The sequence below is a fragment of the Triturus cristatus genome, chromosome 3_1, assembly GCF_964204655.1.
Source record: "Triturus cristatus chromosome 3_1, aTriCri1.1, whole genome shotgun sequence".
NCBI classification, from domain to species: Eukaryota; Metazoa; Chordata; class Amphibia; order Caudata; family Salamandridae; genus Triturus; species Triturus cristatus.
The window spans coordinates 735,968,618-735,990,230 of NC_140583.1; the positions used below are offsets into that span (position 1 = coordinate 735,968,618).

Here is a 21,613-nt window from a genome sequence, read left to right on the forward strand (position 1 = left end):
GACGGCGTCTTCCCCGAAAATATTCGGGAACGGCTAATTGATCTCCTGTTTGATGGTAACCTGTTGTTCCATGCCCCAGCTGACTCTGCCATCCAAAGGTTCCTGGCGGGGCTCCGTCCTCCTTCCCCCCCCCTTATAATACTCCTCCTCCTCCGTGATTGAGGAGTTGAGCTGGTTCTGGTCCTTCTTGGGACGGTCGCTCTTGCGGTGAAGTGTGTTTTCTGGCCATTGAGTCCTCCTTGTGGGGACTTTGGCAATGTTGGCTGCTGAACGGCCCTTGTTCGCTGTGTTTCTTGCTAGACCTGTTACGCAGACTTGGCCCACAGATTAGGCCTTCTGTTTTTCTTTGGGCTGATTGTCAAGCCGTTTGCGGGGTGTCTTCCCTGTGGCTCTTTTGTTTTTCCTCTGTTGCGGAAGTTCTTCCAAAGAGGGTTCCCATGTCTTGGGACTTGACGTACCCTATGTGGGGTAGTGGTAGCTGTTATACAGCGTGCGCTCTGCTGGGGGGTTCTGGTGGCCCTTTGGTGCCTGTTCTCCGTGGCGTTTCTGTATGTTGCTTTACTTCTTGAGGGCGTGTGCATGACTCCTCGTGGGGGTATGTCCGGCCCTTTCCTCTTCTCCCTGCTTGGGATAATTCTGTGCCTTCCCTTGTCAGGTGTTGCCCACTCTGTCTTCCTGGGGCCCTGGGCTGTTTTTTCAGTTCTGGCAGCTTGTCTGTTAGCTTCGCTCTGGTTGGGCTGTGGCCTTCCATCTGGTGTGGCTTAGCCTTCTTTTCCCTAGTTTCCTTGGGCCCTCTGGGCTCTCCCCTGGCTTTGGAGGGAAGCTTATTGCCTTGGAGGGGTGTGGGGTACTTTGGCCTCTCTGGCCTGGCCCTTGGTTCCTCTATCGCGAGTGTGAAGGCCACCCCCCTTTTCTCTTCTTCCCCCATCCCTCTGGGGTCAGTGGTGTTCTTCTTGTGGGGGGCTCCTCTTGCCTGGGAGGGGCCGGGTTATTGCCTGGTCCGCAGGTCTGGTCCCCTGTGTGACCCTCTGTCCTGTTATGGCTGGGGGGGGGGTCCTTTCGCAGACCCTCCTTTCCGGTGGGTATTGTAGGGTATCTATTCTACGGGAAGGAATCTGCGGCTAGTGGACTCTATCAGATGTAGGAGTTACTTACCTTCGGTAACTATGTATCTGGTAGAGCCGATTCTAGCCGCAGATTCCTTCACGGCCCGCCCTTCCTCCCCGTTCTGCGAGGACCCGTGGGTTGGTCTCGGCACTCGCCTCCTGGTGGGGGGCTGTCTCTCTTGTGAGTGCCTTCCTTTGCTCTTGGCGGGTTGCTCCGTCTTGTTGCCGTTCCTTCCTCCCCTTGGTTCTCTTCAGGATGGGGTTATGGTGCTCCTGTGCCCCGCTACTCGGGCTGCTCCAGGTTTGGGGAGGGGTATTACCTTCAATCTCTGCCCTCCCTCCCTTCCTCTTGCTGATGGGGGTCCCTGCCCCTCTGCCGTCCTCTGTCTGGGGGTTACCTGGCCATGCCCTACCCTTGTTCCTTGGAGGATGGTTGCCCTCTGTGCCGGGGTGGCTTGGAGGGTTGTTGTTGTTGTTGTTGTTGTCCTGTCTGTTCTGGGGCTGGCTCCCCTTCCCTATTTCTGGGTGGGAGTTGTAGGCCTGCTTCAGGTGTCCTGCCTTTATATATGTTCCCTGTCTCCGGGGGAGAGTGGGGGACAGGCGGTTTACATGCTGGCAAGGTGGCTGCTCGGGGCTCTGTTCTTTCTTCCGCCCCTGCCTTTGGAGGCTGCAGTGTTGCACCGCTCTTTATGGTGTGGCTTGTCTCCATTCTTTATTTCTACTCTTTCGCAAACTGTTCCCCTACTCCCACAGTTTGCCTGGTGGCTCCACGTTGCGGCGCGGAAAATTCTCCGAATAAAACTGATGTAGGCGCGCCGGGGTGGGGCTTATGTGACCTCGCTGACGTCATGTACGCGGACGACGCCTAGGTGGAGACGCGTGGTGTCGCCCCGCCCCCTGGCACGCAGGGATGCTGTGGCAAAAAGTTTCCGAATCCAGTCTCACGCCTGGGGATAATTCTACGGGAAGGAATCTGCAGCTAGAATTGTCTCTACCAGATACATCGTTACCGAAGGTAAGTAACTTGTACTTTAATCTAATTTATTGTTTTTAGAGTCGTCCAACAATGCTTTACAGTGAAAAAGCGCTTGCAAGCTACTTGAATTGTATTTCTGTTTTTAATAGGCCAAATGTCGTCCACCATCTTGCATCGGGAAATAAACAATGGCGCTCACGTCATTCGCAATGCACGCATGGCAACTAATAATGCATGTGCATTATGCACACACCGTGGGAATAACGCATCCAATCGAAGCCGCTACATCATCACACCTTTTTGAATCAGCATCAGCATCGGCAAACCCACTAGGTCAGAAAGGCGAGACTTATTGGCGTCGCCAATGTTTCGTTTAATAGCAACTACAAGTCTGCTTAAAAACTGTTCACTAATTAAACATATAGCAAGAATGGTCTATATGGGTATTTAAGTGCACACATGCTGAATCTTGGCGCTAATACATACTAAATTGCACACAGACAATAAAAGATAAAGTTGCAACTCTTTCTAAACTAGAGTTGTATGCATTCCGAGTGAAGGTAAAGCTGTAGGGGAGTTCTAGGCCTTAGCAGCTGCCACAGAAAATGCCCCGTCTCTGAGGGTGGCTATACAAGATCTTGGCACCATTAAAAAGTATTGATGGGAGAGCGGAAAAAGTCCTTGGAATCCTACCATGAAAACGTCTGTGCTAAGAAGTCAGTGGATTTGTTTGGTATATAGTTCGATGGACGATAACCATGCCATTATCATAGTCCAGTGTGTATTGGACTAGGCAGCGGTTATTAACCTGTGGTCCAGGGACCCCTGGGCATCCTTCACGCCTACCTGGGGGGGTGGGTTGTCGGGAGATGGTGTAGCTTGGGGGAGAAAGGTGGTAGGATGGGGGAGGGACTTGCACGATTGCTTACGAAATTAAAATAATATTAATAGACAGTTGTTCCTGGCAGCACTAGAGAGTGGTGGGGTGGGCAAATGGGTGGGAACTCATTAAAATAAAGAAAAACACACTATCTGAAAGAAACACGTTAGTTAGATTCCTCACCTTAGAATATCCCCAGGCGTCAGACTGGATCCGGAAGATTTTTCGTCAGCAATACCCCTTGCGCGTCGCTAGGCGTCGTCTGCGGCTCCGCGTCCGTCGTCGGCGTCGTGCGCCGGGATGACGTCGTCGGAGTACTTAGACGCCGCCCTTGCGCGCTGACGTCAGTTCTTCTTTTTTCCGCGCCAGTAAGCGCAGATCCGGGAGAGCTACCCCTTTTAGTCTTTTTTGACTAAATCTTTTTTGATCATTTTTGATCCTTGTCTGTCGACATCTGGTGCCGGTAGGATGCCTGGGTTCAAGGCTTGCGAGGATTGTCATCGACTGATGTCGGTGACCGATCACCACCGCCGGTGCCTCTACTGCTTAGGCCCCGACCACGACGCGGAGTCGTGCAACGACTGTCAGGCCCTGACTTCGAAGGCTAGGCGGGAGCGGTCCCGCAAGCTTCTCGAGCTTCGCCACTCGGCTCCGCGTCGTGCGCGATCCCGGTCCAGGAGGAGGTCCAAGGATCGCTCGCGGAGCCCTAGCCGACGCCATCGATCGTCCGGCTCCAAGTCGTCGGGTAAGTCCAAACGCTCAAAGAAGTCCAAGAGGCGACACCGCTCTTCGGACTCCCCTCGCCGGTCGCGCGACTCGGCCGAGGGTCAGGGTGGTTCCACCCCCGCGGCTCCGGCGGAGCCGCAGGTGCCGCGTCCGCCTCCATACCTTCCGGTCCCTGGGACTGACGCGGTGCCGGCGGAGATCAGTGCCTTCCTCTCGGCCATGAGGAGCCTGGCCCCGCCGTCGACGCCCGCTGGCGCGCCTTCGGGCCCCGCGGACTCGACTGGGCGACCTCGCGTGCCGGCGGCTCCGGCCCCGGCGCCGTCGACGACTCCGGTCTCGACGCCGCAGGTCCCCGCGGGGCCCATGCCTGGGCCCCAGTCGACGCCGGTTGACCTAGTCACTCCTCCACCGGCGCCGACGCCTGAACCACCGACGCCGTCACCGGCGCCGCCGACGCCTTTGACGCCGACACCCCAGTTTAGCCCTCATCCGGACCCGGCGCCGGCGCGGCGTCGACCGACGCCGCATCCGACGCCGCTTGAGTCCTACCATCTCTACAGTCCGGTTCCGATCATTCCTCCTGTTTATCAGGAATCGGAAGAAGGGGGCGACTGGGAGGGGTTCGAGGACCCTCTGGCTGTTCAGTCACAGCTTTCTCAGGACTGGGCAGATGAACTGGGGGAGGCCAGTGGGCTGGACACCTCGCCAGACACTGGCTTCACTTCTCCTCCGACCGTGGCTTCGGAGGAGGGTGCAGCATTTTCTGTGGTGCTGCGCAAGGCGGCCGAGGCCCTTGGGCTCGAGTTGCCTGCCGTGGCTGTGAGGACTAACATCCTCACTGAGGTGCTTCAAACCTCAGCAAGCTCCACTAAGTCTCTGCTGCCGTTCAACGAGGCCCTCACTGACGTTCTGCAGGGCACCTGGTCCAAGCCCTCCACAGTTCCTCCTGTGGATAGGAACGTTGCCAGGCGCCACCGCCCTGCTCCGGGCGACCCCAGTTTCCTGTCCCAACACCCCACCCCCGAGAGTCTGGTTATCCAGGCCTCTACCTCCCAATCCTCCTTCCCGACCGCTCCGCCGGACCGGGATTCCAAGAGACTCGAGCAGTTTGGCAAGAAACTGTTCTCGTCCCTTAGTTTGGGCCTGCGGTCCTTAAATACCGCCTGTCTCTTGGACCGTTATTCCCATTCCCTGTGGGATACGGTGGAGGACGTGCTGCCCCTGTGCCCGGAGGAGGTCCGGACGCGTCTTACCCAGGCTTTGGCCGATGGGAGGGATGCAGCACGGCACGCCATACGATGTGGGCTTGACACCACGGACTCGCTGGGTCGGGCGATTTCAACCACGGTGGCGCTCCGCCGCCACGCCTGGATGCGGTCCACGTCATTTTCCGGGGATGTCCAGACCACCCTCATGGACATGCCCTTTGATGGCACTCGCCTGTTTGGTGAGAAGGCGGACAGTGCGCTGAACCGCTTTAAGGACTCCCGGGCTACGGCCAAGTCCTTGGGCCTCTCGGCTCCGCGGGCGCACACCTCCGCTTTTCGCCCCTTTCGTGGCCAAGGAAGGGGCGCCTCCTCACGTCCGCAAAGCCACCAGCCGCAGAACCAACCTGCGCGCGGTCGCGGACGTGGCTTCCGCCGTGGCGGAAATGGAGGCCGACGTGGTCAGCCCACTTTCACCCCGGCAGCATCCGCCTCAAAGCCCTCCTAGTCCGAGCTTTCAGGCCCATACCACGCCAGTGGGCGGCAGAGTTCGCCATCACCTGCTCCACTGGCGGTCCATAACATCGGACAGGTGGGTGCTGCAAATCGTCCGAAGGGGCTACTCCCTCCCCTTCGAGACGACCCCTCCAGCCATGCCACCGCAGCACCACCGTATCTCGGGGGATCATTTGAATCTTCTCCGCGAGGAAGTTTCGGCTCTCTTGGCCAAGGGGGCCGTCGAGCGCGTTCCGAGCCCAGAAGTAGGTCGTGGTTGTTATTCCCACTACTTTCTGGTTCCCAAGAAGGGCAAAGGGGGCCTACGCCCTATCTTGGACCTCCGGAACGTCAATGCCTTCCTCCGAAAGGACAGGTTCAAGATGCTAACGTTGGCTCAGGTTTTAGCTGCCCTAGACCCTGGAGACTGGATGGTAGCGTTGGACTTGCAGGACGCATATTTTCATATCCCCGTCCTGCCGGCCCACCGGCGTTACCTGCGGTTCACGGTGGGCCAAGAGCACTTTCAGTTTACCGTGCTCCCCTTTGGCCTCACCAGTGCCCCTCGGGTGTTCACGAAAGTGTTGGCGGTGGTCGCAGCTCATCTGCGCAGATCAGGGGTTTCAGTCTTCCCCTATCTCGACGACTGGTTGTTGAAGGCGGGCTCGCCCCAGGCAGTCGTCTCCCACCTCCAGACTACGGCGGATCTCCTGCATTTGCTGGGGTTTTCCATCAACGTGCCGAAGTCACACCTGAGTCCCTCTCAGAAGATCCTCTTCATCGGAGCGGTTCTCGATTCGGCGCAGTTCCGGGTCCATCCACCGGAACAGCGGGTCCGGGATATACAGGCCCTGATTCCCATCTTTCGGCCTCTATCCCGGGTTTCGGTCAGGCTAGTGTTGCGGCTTCTGGGGCTGATGGCCTCCTGCATCCTACTAGTGCATCACGCCAGGCGGCGCATGCGGGCTCTGCAGTGGGACCTGAAGTTTCAGTGGGCCCAGCATCACGGCAACCTGTCCGACCATGTCTTGATCTCGGAGGGCACTGCACAGCAGTTGCAGTGGTGGCTCACGGACCGCGAGTGGGTCAAGGGCAAGAGCCTCTCCCTTCCCCAACCGGAGCATGTCGTAGTGACGGATGCGTCCCTCCTGGGTTGGGGTGGCCATATGGGGGAGGCGGAGATCAGAGGCCTCTGGTCTCCGGCGGAGTCTCGTCTCCACATCAACCTGTTGGAGTTGAGAGCGATCCGGCTTGCACTGAAAGCCTTCCTTCCCTCTGTCAGGGGAAGTGTCGTGCAGGTGTTCACGGACAACACCACCGCCATGTGGTATTGCAACAAACAGGGCGGGGTGGGGTCGTGGACCCTTTGTCAGGAGGCTCTGCGCCTCTGGACGTGGCTGGAACACCAGGGCGTCACCCTAGTGGTTCAACATCTGGCGGGCTCTCTGAACGCCAGAGCAGACGAACTCAGCCGCTGGTGCATGATGGATCACGAATGGCGTCTGAACTCCGAAGTGGCGCAAGGTCTCTTTCAGCAGTGGGGAGAGCCTTGGTTAGATCTATTCGCCACCGAAGAGAACGCGCAATGTCAGCAGTTCTGCGCGTTGGAATTTCCAAGGCGGCGCTCGCTCGGCGACGCTTTTCGTCACGAGTGGAGTTGCGGTCTGTTGTACGCCTTTCCGCCTATACCACTTCTGCCCAGAGTGCTGAAGAAGATCAGGCACGACCGGGCCCAAGTCATCTTGGTGGCTCCGGATTGGGCACGAAGATACTGGTATCCCGAGCTACTCAGTCTGTTGACCGATCCCCCGATACGTCTGCCCCTTCGGGAGGATCTTCTGTCGCAGCAGCAGGGGACGGTCCTCCACCCGAACCTGTCCAGCCTCCACCTCCATGCGTGGAGATTGAGCGGCGGCAGTTGATGCCATTTGACTTGCCTCCTGAAGTCTGTGATATCATTCTGGCAGCCAGGCGTCCCTCCACAAAGTCGGTATACGCCTGCCGGTGGAACAAATTTGTGGCATGGTGCACAGCAAAGGCTGTGGATCCCCTTTCCGCCCCTCTTTCTGAGGTTCTCCTCTTCCTTCTTTCTTTGGCCCGGCAGGGCTCTGCCCTGGGCACCCTGAAAGGTTATCTTGCTGCCATCTCCGCCTTCTTGCGGCTTCCTGATCAGCCTTCTCTTTTCAAGTCCCCTGTGGTTACACGCTTTCTCAAAGGCATTACACACACGTTCCCTCCTGTCCCTTTTGTAATGCCTCAGTGGGACTTGAATCTGGTATTGACGTTCCTGATGTGCGCTCCCTTCGAGCCTCTTCACAATTGCCCTCTTCGTCTTCTAACTCTAAAGACTGCTTTTCTGGTAGCCATCACCTCGGCTAGACGGGTGAGTGAGCTCCAGGCTTTATCTTCAAAGCCTCCTTTTCTATCTGTTCATCCGGACAAGGTTGTCCTTCGGCCTCGTCCCTCCTTTCTTCCTAAAGTGGTGACTCCATTTCACCTTGGGCAGTCTGTCACCTTGCCCACCTTCTTTCCGCCTCCGCATCCTTCCAAAGAGGAAGAGAGGCTCCACCGTCTGGACCCAAAACGTGCGCTCTCCTTTTATCTGGACCGCACAAAACAGTTCCGGGTGGACGACCAGCTTTTTGTTGGGTACGTGGGCGCTAAGAAGGGGAAAGCTGTGCACAAACGAACCATCTCTCGGTGGGTCGTTTTGTGTATAAAAATTTGCTATTCCTTGGCTAAAAAGGACCCTCCTGTTGGGCTGCGCGCCCATTCTACTCGGGCCACGGCGGCTACTACTGCCTTGGGACGGGGAGTCCCTTTGCAGGACATCTGTCAGGCGGCGACGTGGGCTTCGCTACACACGTTTGCCAGGCATTATTGCCTTGACAGCCAAGTCCGGAGGGATGGCTTCTTTGGCCGTTCTGTCCTCCAGGACTTTCTGGTGTGATCTTGGTTCGCAGACCCACCACCGGGGATGGTATTGCTTGGGTATCTATTCTAAGGTGAGGAATCTAACTAACGTGTTTCTTTCAGATGAACAAGTTACTTACCTTCGGTAACGATGTATCTGTAAGAAACATTAGTTAGTTAGATTCCTCACCGACCCACCCATCCTCCCCGTTCTGCGAACTGACATCTAGGGTTAAGGTTGTCCTTTCAGGCCCCTAGATTTTATTTTTGGCACCAGTGTCGGTCTTTGCATGGCTCTGCGTTCCTGGCGCGGAAGGCTATGTACAAGAACTGACGTCAGCGCGCGAGGGCGGCGTCTAAGTACTCCGACGACGTCATCCCGGCGCACGACGCCGACGACGGACGCGGAGCCGCAGACGACGCCTAGCGACGCGCAAGGGGTATTGCTGACGAAAAATCTTCCGGATCCAGTCTGACGCCTGGGGATATTCTAAGGTGAGGAATCTAACTAACTAATGTTTCTTACAGATACATCGTTACCGAAGGTAAGTAACTTGTTCTACCTGCACGAACGTCCTCCGCGCTTCGGTTCGGTTTTCATCTTCTCCAGCACATGACAGTCAACAGCTCTCCTAACCAATCCTGGCGCTGCTCTCATGCTGCATGAGAGCAGCGCCAGGATTGGAAGGAGCGGCCTCTCTCGGCACTCCCGAAGACACTGGAGCCCAGTGCTTGCTTTAACCCAGTGGTCTTAAAGCAGCTAGGTTAGAGCTTTCAAAGAGCGCATGCCTGGCTGGCCGTCGCTAGACGGCCAGCTAAAGCGACATGCGCACTTTGAAAAGTGCTCAGGCACAACACCCTCCCCACTGCTGCTACCACTCAACAAGCCCTGCCCCCTCCTAACACTTTGTTTGGGACGGGTAGGATGAAAAATAAAATGGTGATAAATTTCCTTTATTACCATTTTATTTTTCATCTCTGGAGCTTGTTTTTGGGCATTTTGCTTAGCCAGGCTACGCTCGGAGCCACCCCTGTTAATAGAATAACAAAATGTATATAAATAAAGAAGCAAAATGTAAATTGAACATTTTAAAACATTATGTAAATGTGAAGAATTGGAAATTGGACCCTAATAATTAGGTTGGAAGCATCAGATTGATTCGTGGAAGGAGTACAGCAGACAGAATACAGTATGATCAATAGGTGGCCTCAAGTCAATATACAAAACCCCTATCTTGCCATTTCATTTAAAATTTAGATTTTTTTAAATATCCGTTTGTGAAATAAATATTTCATTTTTTGTGTATTTGTTTGATGTATGCTTGTTTGCGTTTTGTTTTGCAGTTAAAATCATTGAAATGTCTGAGGCCAGGGTCCCTGGCTTCCATTAATGACCCTGTAGTGGTCCCTGGATCCCAATAATGATTCAGTGGGTGTCCCAGGGATCCAGTAATTAAGGGAGGGTCCACAGAAGTCAAACGGTTACAAACCACTGGATTAGGACATTGATGAAAGGTACATGCAATTGCTGGTAAATAAAAGGGAGTAGATATCTCATTCTAGGTTTGCCTCAGCCGATTTTTGGATATATTGGCCTCTCGAGTCTTGAAGGACAGCTTAGGAGTCAATGTCTATGGCCAAATTCCAGATTGATGTTGCAGAATTTTGTTAAAGCTCCCTTAATAGGAGGCCAATCCAGAATTAGGGCTCTGTTTTCATGTCTACTCAGATGGCCTGGATTTTTTGATTTACTTTGCTTGCCTTCAGTTTTGCAACGAGCGAGAGTGGAAGGGGCCATTTGAATTTTAGGTACTATATTTGGCGTCCGCATTAGCCACAATGTATTGCATTTTGCAAATGTGTTAATCATTTATGCTTTGGTATCGCTGTATCAGTGATGTAAGTTGAGGTTTGAGCTCACCTTGTTTCTTTAGTCTTCTTTTTGTCTGTAAAGTTACAGAAAGAAGCATATGCTGCAGGGCCTTATTAGAGAAACTGGATCTACTTGAACAGTTGACAAAACAGAAAAGAGGGACTTGTGGACTTGACCACACCGCTGAGCACGTTAATTTGCAGATGGAGGCCTAAATGTAGATGCAGGCAGAAGTTAAGGCATCTATTAAAATGACTTTTGTGTTGACTGTATGTAGAGAACTGATCTGTTTGGAGGAAGTGGTTCCACTGGAATGGTAGAGAAAGGGATACTATATTTGCTGTTTATCATGGACAATTGGTTAAGACTTTGACTAACTGAAAGTCATGGAAGAGTGCTAATGGCCAGGTATTGATAGACTGCTAAATGAGTACATTATATTTGGTCGGCATGAAAATGAAGTAAAAGGATGCTCAAAAAGTTGTTGATGGTTTAGAGGAGCCTGGCGATTGTCCTTGGGATAAATTAGAAAATTATTTTGAAGGCTCTCTAGACTCTCTCACTCGATTTCATGCATGCCATTAGGCTGCAGTGTTGTAGCAAGCATTTTGAACTAGGTTTTACCACTCTAGCTAATATGAAAGCACTGTGCAAACTGGTCTATGCGTTTTTAGGTGACCAAGTGGTATAGAAAATAACAATGGGAGTACAATATTTATCAAAACCTATTTGAAATTATTTCCAGAACAGGGTATTAATAAAGTGTGATGTTGTCTGTTCCATCTGAAGATTGCCTGTGTAGTGGAGCAGAATAATAGAATGATAAATGAGCATATTGAAGGAGCAGGAGTTAGTTAATAAGCTTGATAAATGGGCTTTGAATTTTAGACTTCAGTTGGTTTCTGTCATTTTTAGGTGCTCCCAACCCATCCGAGGTCAGACTTCGTGTTAGTAACTTTTAGTAAATCTGTGGTTATGGGGATATGAAGAGAGGAAATGCATTCTGATTCATGCAAAATAGTGCGACAAGGAACAAAAGATCAGGGAGTTTTGGAAAAAGTTTGTTTGATACATTGTCAGTGATACTATATGATGATGATCGAACGTTTGAGGTTTGTTGTGTACAAGTAATGTTAAGTTGAAAGCAAGCTGATCTGCATCAGCTCTATAGGCGAACTGCATTCACACGCTCCGTGGTCAACAGGGAGGACCTAACTCTTGATGCACTAACTATTGCCAGATAATGTAGACATTGGGATTATAGCTCCTGCTTTGCTTGTGTTCCCAAGTCATATTTCTGCTGAATGCTTATTAGATGAATATTTGTACCTCCAAGTAAAAAACCCCTATGTCTTGGTGCTCTCCTGATTTTAGGAATTTCTACTGGCAGAATCTGACTCGTTACAGTTCCTATTGTATAGACAGTATTTAAATAATGAATGTAAATGTTTGAATGAACCTCTCTAAATGACGTGGCATATTCCATTCCATCGTTAATTAGCTTGTCTGTTACATAACAAGCTAGAACCAATCATTGTTGTGCTTACCCACATATAGACCATTCAACGTGCCTGACGCATCTCGTCTGAGTTGTCCTAGATCAGTTGTATAATCTTCTCCTCTTGGGGGGGGGGGGGGGGGGGGGGGGAAGGGCAACAGTTGCTTTATATGAAATTGTTAAACTTTTGGAGTTCATTTCATAGGGCTCGTAGTTGATTCTTTAGAAATGGTTCAGAAGTTGTAAACAGTAGCTTGTAACTTATTTATTCGACATATATGCTGTGCAACATCCTAATACTCCTTGTTGTAGTATACCTTATATTTACTTCACAACCAGAGGTCTGAGTCTCATTAGATTCAGGCATGTTTTGACAGTATTAATTAAATCTTATTTTCCAACTATTTAAACATGGATTTGAGATTCTTGTAGAAATATTTCCTGTTGGGTGCATGTTCTGTTTAGTCTCTGGTCGTGGGATTAATGGCACTGCCACCCTAAGGAGCGTGTACTATTTTAGATAATAAAAACCCTTTTTTCAAATCACATCTTACTGCTGTGCTAGGATGGAAATGTTTGAGACAGATGGTTAAATTCCATATACCACATTTATCTTTTGTTCCCTGCTAATGATATGACTTTGACAAATATGCAACAAATCTACTTTTTTGCAGGAAGTCAGATTTCATGTCTTTATTCCTGAGACCTGTAGATCCTGGGACATCGCATGATTTTTGAATCACTGCTGACTGCAAGCTAGCCTACTCTAAGCCTAACACCATCTTAAATCAGGATGAATATTAATTTCCTTGTGTCTTCGATAATCTCCCACGTATGCGTATCTTATTGTGCTGCGTAGATTGGTCCAAGCGAAGTTGGGAACTCTGCAGAGGTGGCGTGCAATGAAGCCCCTGTTAGTTCTTCTGAGAGGCGTGGACTCGTATACATATGTTCTTGGTGAAATCTAGATGCTGGGGTATATAATGCCTTGGTGCCTATACGGCGCATCAGCTCTCCCACGAATTTCTAACTTCACTGTGTTTCCTGTGTTGACTGTCCACACAATAATGAAGAAACCCGAATGCTCTGTACTCTTGAGAAAGATGACACTTGGAAAAACCAAGAGGGTGTTAGCTGCTGTTTTAGAACAATTGAGAAATGTAACTGTAGGAGTATAATAGGTGAATTTTGAGATGTGGACTTGTGGAGCAGCCCAAGACTAGCTTGGAGACGTGCGTGATCCTTCAAGTAACAGTATACTGTTTATCTGATCTCAACAGGCTCTGCAAGCCCCAGCCTGCCATGAAAACCTAGTCAAAGTAGGAGGCTACATCCTCGGAGAGTTTGGAAATCTGATAGCCGGTGATCCGAGATCCAGGTACAGTGGTTTTCTTGGAGTTGGTCACAGTGGGTGGGAAGAATTTGGGGGGTTGGTAGATTTTGTAATTCCATTTATTATAGCGACTCATACTATAGTAGTATTCAAGCAATGTACTTGTCCCTGTTTTCGGGCACTGACAATGCTAAATGTCAGTGCTCTCAAATGTTACGTCTCAAAATTACCTACATGCACACATACTTTAGAAATATATGGAATTTTAATAAATGATTGGTAAACACTGCTCATCGTTCTGGTGCTGAAAATCTGTATGGACCCAGGTACTGCTGCTGCACTAATTAGTGGCCTTTTGATTGTTGCACAGTTGCAGGCAGCTCTTAATCTACTCTTTGTCTTTTACAAGTCCCCTGATCCAGTTCAACCTTCTGCACTCCAAGTTCCACCTCTGCAGTGTCCCCACGCGAGCGCTTTTGCTGTCGACCTACATTAAGTTTGTGAACCTCTTTCCGGAAATCAAGACCACCATTCAAGATGTGCTGCGGAGTGACAGCCAACTGAAGAACGCAGATGTGGAGCTGCAGCAAAGAGCTGTGGAGTACCTACGACTGAGCACCATAGCCAGCACAGACATCCTGGTAGGAAGGGCACACCGTAGCGGCACATTGTGCTTTGCATGTTTGCAGGACCCGCACAGTCTCATTCAGCAGGTTAAGAATTCGAGGTTGGAAGGAGGGTGAGGTGGTCTTTCAACATTGGCACTTACAACAGGTGTCGTCCGATAAGGCAATGCCACTTGTAAACATGGAATATTAAGGCTCACTGTCTGCAAATGGCTTCATTGTGTCCAGCAGTTGATTAGTTGTGGAGTAACGCAAGTGTGGCATATTGAAGAGGGTCTCGCAAGTTGTTGGTCCGAAACATGAGTGGCACAACCAGTCTTGCTATGATTTGGTGCTTGGTGGCACAGCCACTAAATTGGGCAGTGCGTTGCAGTAATGTTAAGAGGGGGCCTTTGACGCTGAAGTGAGGTAAACATTATAGCATTCTAATATCTACTGGTGCCCATGTTATACTTTTTCTGTATGTTAATTGAAGTATGCACTTCTGCTGGTAATACTGAACTTGTTCTATGTTGTTAGTGATGCTTGCAAAGACAGCTAAACTCCAAAATGATTGGTTTTGTCAATGCTAGTTTAGTCACAATTTTCATAGTTTTAAAAAATAAACTTTGTTGCGTTTGTGATGGGCTGCAAGCTTGCCACTACAGCCTCTACTGTCCTCCTGAGTCCTGAGCCTTATACATCTCATTTCCCACAAGAGAAAGTCCCAGCCTTGAACTTCCGCAAAAAGGGAATTTGTTACAAAGGTGCCAGGTTTCGGCCATTGTTACCCTGTTGCCACTCAGAGCATCTTTGAGTGGCTCAAGAGAAAATAATTCCCTGCAACCTAAAGTCCTAGGTGTCTTAACCGAGAAAACTCGCTGCAGGAGTAGGTGTCTCAAAACTTCGTCTGTCTAGGAAAAAGGCAACGTTTCCCTGACTTGGCTGGGGACGTTTTCCTTTTGTCCACCTCTAATATGAGCTAAAAGTACAAGATGCACTGTTAAAGTAGAGTAATAGTGTCATCATGACATATTGATTTCATACTGTTTTAGAAGATTCAGAAATAGGGCTGCACTCGTGCCACCGAGGAGCCAAATCCAGTACGTTTTCAGAACCGCACAATATACACACAAGGTCCACTGAATTCATTCAGAAAACCATTATCTCAGTACATGTTTACTGTGGATATAAATAAACCATGGCTGGGTTACACACTGACCCATCACTATTTATATCATTTCCTTTGCTTAGTTAGGACTATTTTTTTTATCACCGATGCAAACCTAATGATATACACAAGAGAGTCACTCTGGTCAGAAATTTACACTGCTGGACTATGAAGAGATAAACCATTGTAATTAAAGGAAATGCGTGAGCTTACCGAACACCTCATTGTCGGCCTTGGGTTTCCTGCCCATCATAATTGCTCAATATACCCTACCTTCAACAGCACTTGACTATTTTTCGTCAAAGCATTGGATTTTACCATGTATATGTTGAGTTTGTGTGCAGTTTTATGAACAGTGTTGAGGTAGCTTGGGTGGCCATCTTACACTACAATGTTATTCATTTATCTGCATTAATGGTAGCCCATCAGTATCTGCAGGTGCATGTCCTGCATCTTTGTGGAGCCCGGTAATGCAATTTTTCAATTTATTTCAGCATGTGAAGTCGTGTAATTCAGAATGTTTGTGTATCACACTGCTCTCATAATATTCCTCTGCTGAGGCAGCACTCCTGATTAGGCTGTTCATCTCTTTCTTGGTGTTATTGCTCAGGCCACGGTGTTGGAGGAGATGCCTCCATTCCCAGAGCGGGAGTCCTCAATCCTTACCAAACTGAAGAAGAAAAAGGGCCCAGGAACAGTCACCGATCTGGATGAAGCCAAGAAGGAGAGAAGCTCATCTGACCTGAACGGAGGCACTGAGCCCGCCCCGGTCATCGCCAGTACAGTGGTATGTCCAATGTAACTCCTATAAGCAGCAAACCAGATCTGTTACAAACTGTCATACAGAGCTACTTTTTAATGCTTTAATTTCTTATTTGAGGGATACAGTGCATTAGTTCTGTTCCACTTGAATATCATGGCTATTTTCATTACGTGACAGGCAGTTGACTAGTTAATTTAAAAAAAACCTGTTCTTGATCACGAGTACCCTATAGGCATTGTTGTCAGATTATCACTTAGCAAGAGCATAAGTGGTCCACATCAACTGAGAAAATGTGTATCGAGCTTCAAATACAAAAATTTAGAAAGCATCTCACCGTGCTTGAGACATCCCTTCGCCCAATGGCAGCAGTGTTTTCACCATTTTAACGTGTGATTTGGTTGCGCTTTCACCGTATTGGGAGACATGTAGTAGCATCAACATTGTGACTTTTGCCTTGTGTTGTAGGCACTGAGATTATGATCTGTGTCAGCCCACAACTCCAGAATTGTACCCACAAAGAACATTCATGTGTGTCTCACATAGAGATGCAGATTTCGTTAGTGTCTTAATCTACTTCAACCCATTGCATGTTTTTTTCCCTTAATTGTTTCGTATTGAAGCTCTAGAGAATGTCCGTAGGTCTCACAACCATCCTTGTTTTGGAATGACTGAAGGCGAAATTGTTCATTATACACACTGGCAGTGTCCTCTGAGTGTAAAGATCCTCAGTTGTACTACTAAGGGAAGCAGTAGCATAATGCCTAGAGAAATCCTGCATACCGATACATGAGATTGTTATGAATATTCTGAATGTATCACTGTTGTCTCTTAAGCATATGTTCGAGGCATATGAGCTGCAGATCACACACTTAGCATAGATCGCCATCTGGTGTTGGGCCCGGTTGTTTGCACTTGTTTTTGTCTTGGAAAAGTCTTTGGAAGTCACAGGACAGTTGACTCCTCCTTTGGATTATAGTGCGCATGGGCATCGGCTCCATCCTCAGATTGTTTTTTTCCGCCATCGGGCTCGGATGTGTTTGTCGTTCTCCAGCTCGGAACCGTTACCGATTCCACTTTCGACGTGCAATCCTCCACCCTTTCGACGGTATTGTCTCGGTCGCGAACCCTAATCGTCGCGCATCGATCCAAATCGAAGTCCTCAATTCCGATCGTCGACGAAGGCCTTCGGGCCTGCCTTGGCTTCTGGCTCATGGAAAGGATCCCATTCAAGAAGTGTCCTCAATGTGGGTCGAAGTTTCCCCACACCGATCTGCATGAGGTCTACAACCTCTGCCTTTCACCAGAGCACGAGACAAGAGACTAGAGACTGTCCAGCTTGTGCCTCTTTCCACTCGAAGAAGACCATTAGGGACTGACAGATTCACACATGCCCACCCGCCTCCCCGGCTACATTTATCCGTTCCAGTGCTATCTTATTTAGATACAGCATACAAGGGCATCTTTCTGTCTCTTACAAAACTCCATCATTTCCCTGCTGGCGAAAAACAATCTGAGGATTGAACCGATGCCCATGCACACTATAGTCCAAAGGAGTTGTCACCTGTCCCGTGACTGCCAAAAACTTTTCCAAGACAAAAACAAGTGCAAACATCCGGGCCCAACACCAGATCGCGATCTATGCTAAGTGTGTGTATCTGCAGCTCTACATGCCAGGAACAGATGCATACTGGTAAGTAGCATTTCCCTTCTCAATTAAAGGAATAAAAAACAACTTGACTAGGCTTTGTTGGTGGGGAAGCGCTATACAAGATTTGTAAATGAATGTAATGGAACTTTAGAGTTTGCAGTATGAATGATTTCCATTTTAGTATGTTCTGCATAGTTGTCATCTAGTGCTTGATGTGCTAGTTGTTGTGAGTTGCTGAAACTAAGCCTGGTAGGAAATGACTCAGTATCTTTTAATACATCAGTTGCTGTCTCACCGTGCCTCTTAATATAGCACTATGTTAATATTAGGTTTTCTGCTGTTGCCTTTCTGTGAATGTCGATACCTGAATTATCTTTGGGTCACAATGCTTTCACTAAGCTTGAAGTAACAGAGCACAAAAGCAGTCTCCGAGCATTTTGACAGTTTTTGGTTGGGTCCGGCATGATGTAAAATTGCAAACGCAAAGTATTTTTCCAATTTGTAAAACAGCTATCGATGCAAAATTAATTTTTATCACTACAACGGATCCAGGTCGCATAACGAGTTGGCAGGGAATTAAAGTTGAACTGTTTTATTATTGATAAAACTTTAGAAGTTTGTTGGAGTCACAGACACTGCTGAGGGAATAAACGTTGGCCCTGAAAAGCCATGCAGGCATTGCGTGGCTCAGTGGCATTGTCTCACGGGTGAGTGAGACCAGCAAGCAATGTTAAATTGAATATTTTGACAGTCATGTGTGTTTGTGCTATCCACCAGCAAAATGGTGGATATCAGTCCACAGATCGAGCTCATCATACCCTAAAGACATTTACATGGAAGTAGAACCAGGTTGTGTCTTTCTCTGTAAAGAGCCGATGTATCATGGCCCTGCACAAGAACTGCTAGACCAGCAGTAGATCCAGTCAAAAAAGAAATTGAGAAAATCTAGTCTGTCAGCAAATAAAGCAATCTCTTACTCTGAAATGAATGAATGCGGAACAACAAAATTTGAAGACCCATATACATATGAAACTGACTAATGCAAGCTATGAAAATTACTTCACACGCAATTTAAGTTCAACATGTACAATCCATTTTTCATAGGAAATTTGCAGGAAGAATTTGTGACGTTTGTATTGGCAAATCGTGAAAGCCCCAAGATTGATCTTGTTGCCACAAATGAAAACGAATAATGCTTTTTTAGGTTGTAATTTATTGCCATTTCAACTTACACTGTCCAGAAAGGTAAGCACAAATCATGCTATGATAGCTGAGACTACTGAATTAATCACAGAGAAAAAGGAGAGTGACTGCTGCACTTCCCCACCCCAGCCCCACCCCCCCTCGCCGGCTGTCCCCATGCACCGACAGGTGCCCAGATCCTGCTACCCAGATTTAGGCTGCATAATGGCCCCATCATCCGGTTTTGTAGGTTAGCACCTCATTGTTTAGGACTTCTAGGAGGGTGGTATGTAGTGCAGTATGATCCCCCTGTATCAAACCAGTCCCCCTAGATCTTTCTGTAATTCTGCAGGCAACCCCTGGCAGCATAGATTGGCCTTAGTCGGTCCATGCATTTGTCCAAGTCCTCTTTTCCACTCCCCCAGGAGTGGAGCATCACCCATCCTCCCAGTGCTTAATGTGTTAAACAATAAGTGCTGGTGCCCAAAGCTTTGCTAAGAAGCCCACGTTTGTCACTGGCGCATGGAATACCAAGGCCGCATAGCCTGGGAGCAACCTCATGCCTCTTTAACCTACTTCGAGACACTCGCTGCGCTTGTATCTCTCTCTTGCAGGTTCCTGTTTTCTTACCTTATAACGGTTTTTCCGTCTTTATCTTTCTTATGGTTTCTCCGTTTTGTTTTTCCTCACTTGCTCTTGGGAAAAGTTGGATGAGGAAAAATAAATGCCAGTCCCAAAGAAATAAGTGTCGGTTGGCCCCACCTACCCCAAAAATGAGTGACGTCTCCCCCACTAAAAGCAAAAAAGCGTGCCTTTGGCCACCACCTGCTCAAATTAAGCATTGCATTCTCCAGTGTCTGACTATATCCAGATTTTCCACTACAAAGCCCTGTCCACAGTAATGCTTTTTTTGTATCTGTTGTCCTCAGCTCTGTTGGAGACCTGCAGTAGAGCCAGTTTGGGGTCCTTTGAGATGGGTCACCCGAGGACCTCCCCCAGACAGGTCAGCTCCCCAGCTCAGAAAGGGATAAGGATTGGGCATCCCCACACCGTGCTGACAGAAATCTCCCTCATGGACAGAGCAACGAAGACAGATGAATAACACTTTTGAGATGGCAGATTAGGGCCTGCTTTAGTTTGGCGGATGGATTATGTACCGGCGCCGTGGCAGAGTACTTTACTCCCACCATAGTGAGGGTACGCCGGCCACCAAATTTAGATATCTCTGCCAACTAAACGGACATCCCTTGCATTTCCTGGAACCGCTTTCATGGCAGTTCCTTGAAATGCATTAAAAGTTTGACCAACTGCTCTGCCAACATGACATGAGTCATATGTCAAATTATTATTATTTTTTTTTTATGTTCATAAACAAAATCCCAAAGAAGGATTAAAAAATAAATAAATATCAAAAACAAGGTTTTTTTTTCCCCCATGGCTTGCAGGTCAGTTTGCAGTTTTTACTGCCAGGTTTTACCCGATTGTGACCGGCATTGATAACCTGCCATTTGTCTGCCCACGCTAAATAGAATGGGCAGACAAATGGCAAAGCCTCCAGCGGCCATTCCTCTGTTTTGCTGTCGAAGGTGACAGATTCACTATATTAAAGTGTTAACAGTTGGTTCGCAGCCAGTTGATCGGAACAGCAAGGCATATTTCACAGTGGAGAAAGCTGATGTTTTTATGCAATCTACTCTCACAGGAGTGCTATAGCATGGCCACCTGGTGCTTAAAGCATGCATACACTAGACATTATCACCTTGATTCTAATGCTAGACGAAATTTGCCAGTTGGACTAGCATTTTTTAAGAATTTATTTTGGACGTCCTACAGCTATAACTGCCCTCTCCTTGAAATGAGTGCTACTATAGTCACAGCATGTGAATCCATATGAGATGTATGCTGCACAACTGTTATTCATAATTAGCAATAGTTTTGTACCTTGAAGTCGGTTAGAGATTCGTGTGACGGAAATAATCTCAGAGGTAGATGAAATAAGTTACAAAGGCTGAACTTTAATTGTACAGGACTGCTTAAAAGTGAAAAAATCTGAATGACATCCAGTTCAGGTGCATGTAGGTTTCACCTTGACATCATAGAAGAGGTGTTTCCAGATACTTACATTGGTAGGCAATACCTACAAGGCCCGAGAAAAAAAAATTGAAAGTAATACTACATTTAACACCTACATAGCGTTGTAATGCAATGCATTTATATGCAAAACTTACATCAAATAACGAAAGTGCCTTCATTCTAGAGGCGAGCAAGGGTAACTGAGCCCTTCACAAACCTTTGGTTGGGTCTAACTTCTTGATCTACCAGCTTTCTCTTGCTTTCAAGAGCTGCACCCTACTTTTTGTAGCCCTAGCTGACAAACCTATCTTGCAGCCGACATGCTTCGGGTAGTTATGATATCTTTTTTTTGAGAATCACCGGAAAGTCAGTGTGCTAGGTTTCATCCTTTTTTTGACGGAGAAGTAGAAATGATTCTGACTTCATGTTATTCCAGAAGCCCTTCTGATTGTGGGGAGGGGGTAGTTTGATTAAAGGAGGAAAATGTTTATAGTCACTGTTAATATTAAAAGAAATATTAATTGAAATGATACAATAACTCAGACCAGTACGTCTCAGTGTACCTTAGTGTAAATAAAAGAAATGTTACTTGCATGCCCCCAGGCTTGTTAAAATATATTTTCTCCCGTTTGTGGGTAGGGCTTTTGTGTAGCTTTTAATTGTTTTATGTTTTTGCTCAATATACATCTTGCTGGATTGACTGTGTTGTTTCTTATTGAAATTTCGTTTGACTTGGTGTGATTTAGGACCTTTTGGCTGAGCCTTTGGGTACGGTAGCGAGACCACGCCCTTCCTCCTTCCTGCCTTCTCACTCCACTAGCAGATGCCTGCAGCCAATCCCAGCCCATCAGTACCCTGGATCCATCCTCTTTGAGGTTTCTCAGATCAGTCTTGTGATTGGAGTCTACAGTTGCTTGCCAGCATGAGGCTAATGACACACTTTGATTAACACATGCATGGACTTTTCCCTGCAGAGAGGCCATAGTGGAAGGCAGCCATGGTCAGCGAGTGGTCTGTCCCTGCATTTGCAGTCTTTGTTTCATTGGTCTGTCTTTAAGCAGGGCTACAGGTCTGAGGGAGTGTTACATTCCTTAGTATTGTTTAACTGCAGGAGAAGTAATGTAGCTTTGTGATTAAACTGTTTGTTGCACTAATCAACTGTCAAC

At 48.3% G+C, this 21,613-nt stretch overlaps 1 protein-coding gene across 4 annotated transcripts in view; it reads left to right on the top strand.

Moving 5' to 3' along the window:
* The window catches only part of AP2A2 (adaptor related protein complex 2 subunit alpha 2), a 495,736-nt gene that overhangs the window by 418,017 nt on the left and 56,106 nt on the right, over positions 1–21,613 (top strand). For 2 of the 4 annotated variants that reach the window (XM_085644892.1, XM_085644893.1), the window contains exons 12-15: positions 12,953–13,050; positions 13,415–13,646; positions 15,392–15,568; positions 21,194–21,322. In XM_085644892.1, coding sequence (XP_085501018.1) covers positions 12,953–13,050; positions 13,415–13,646; positions 15,392–15,568; positions 21,194–21,322 — 636 coding nt within the window. The remainder of the gene's footprint in view (positions 1–12,952; positions 13,051–13,414; positions 13,647–15,391; positions 15,569–21,193; positions 21,323–21,613) is intronic. The other 2 variants (XM_085644894.1, XM_085644895.1) reach the window with 1 other exon arrangement.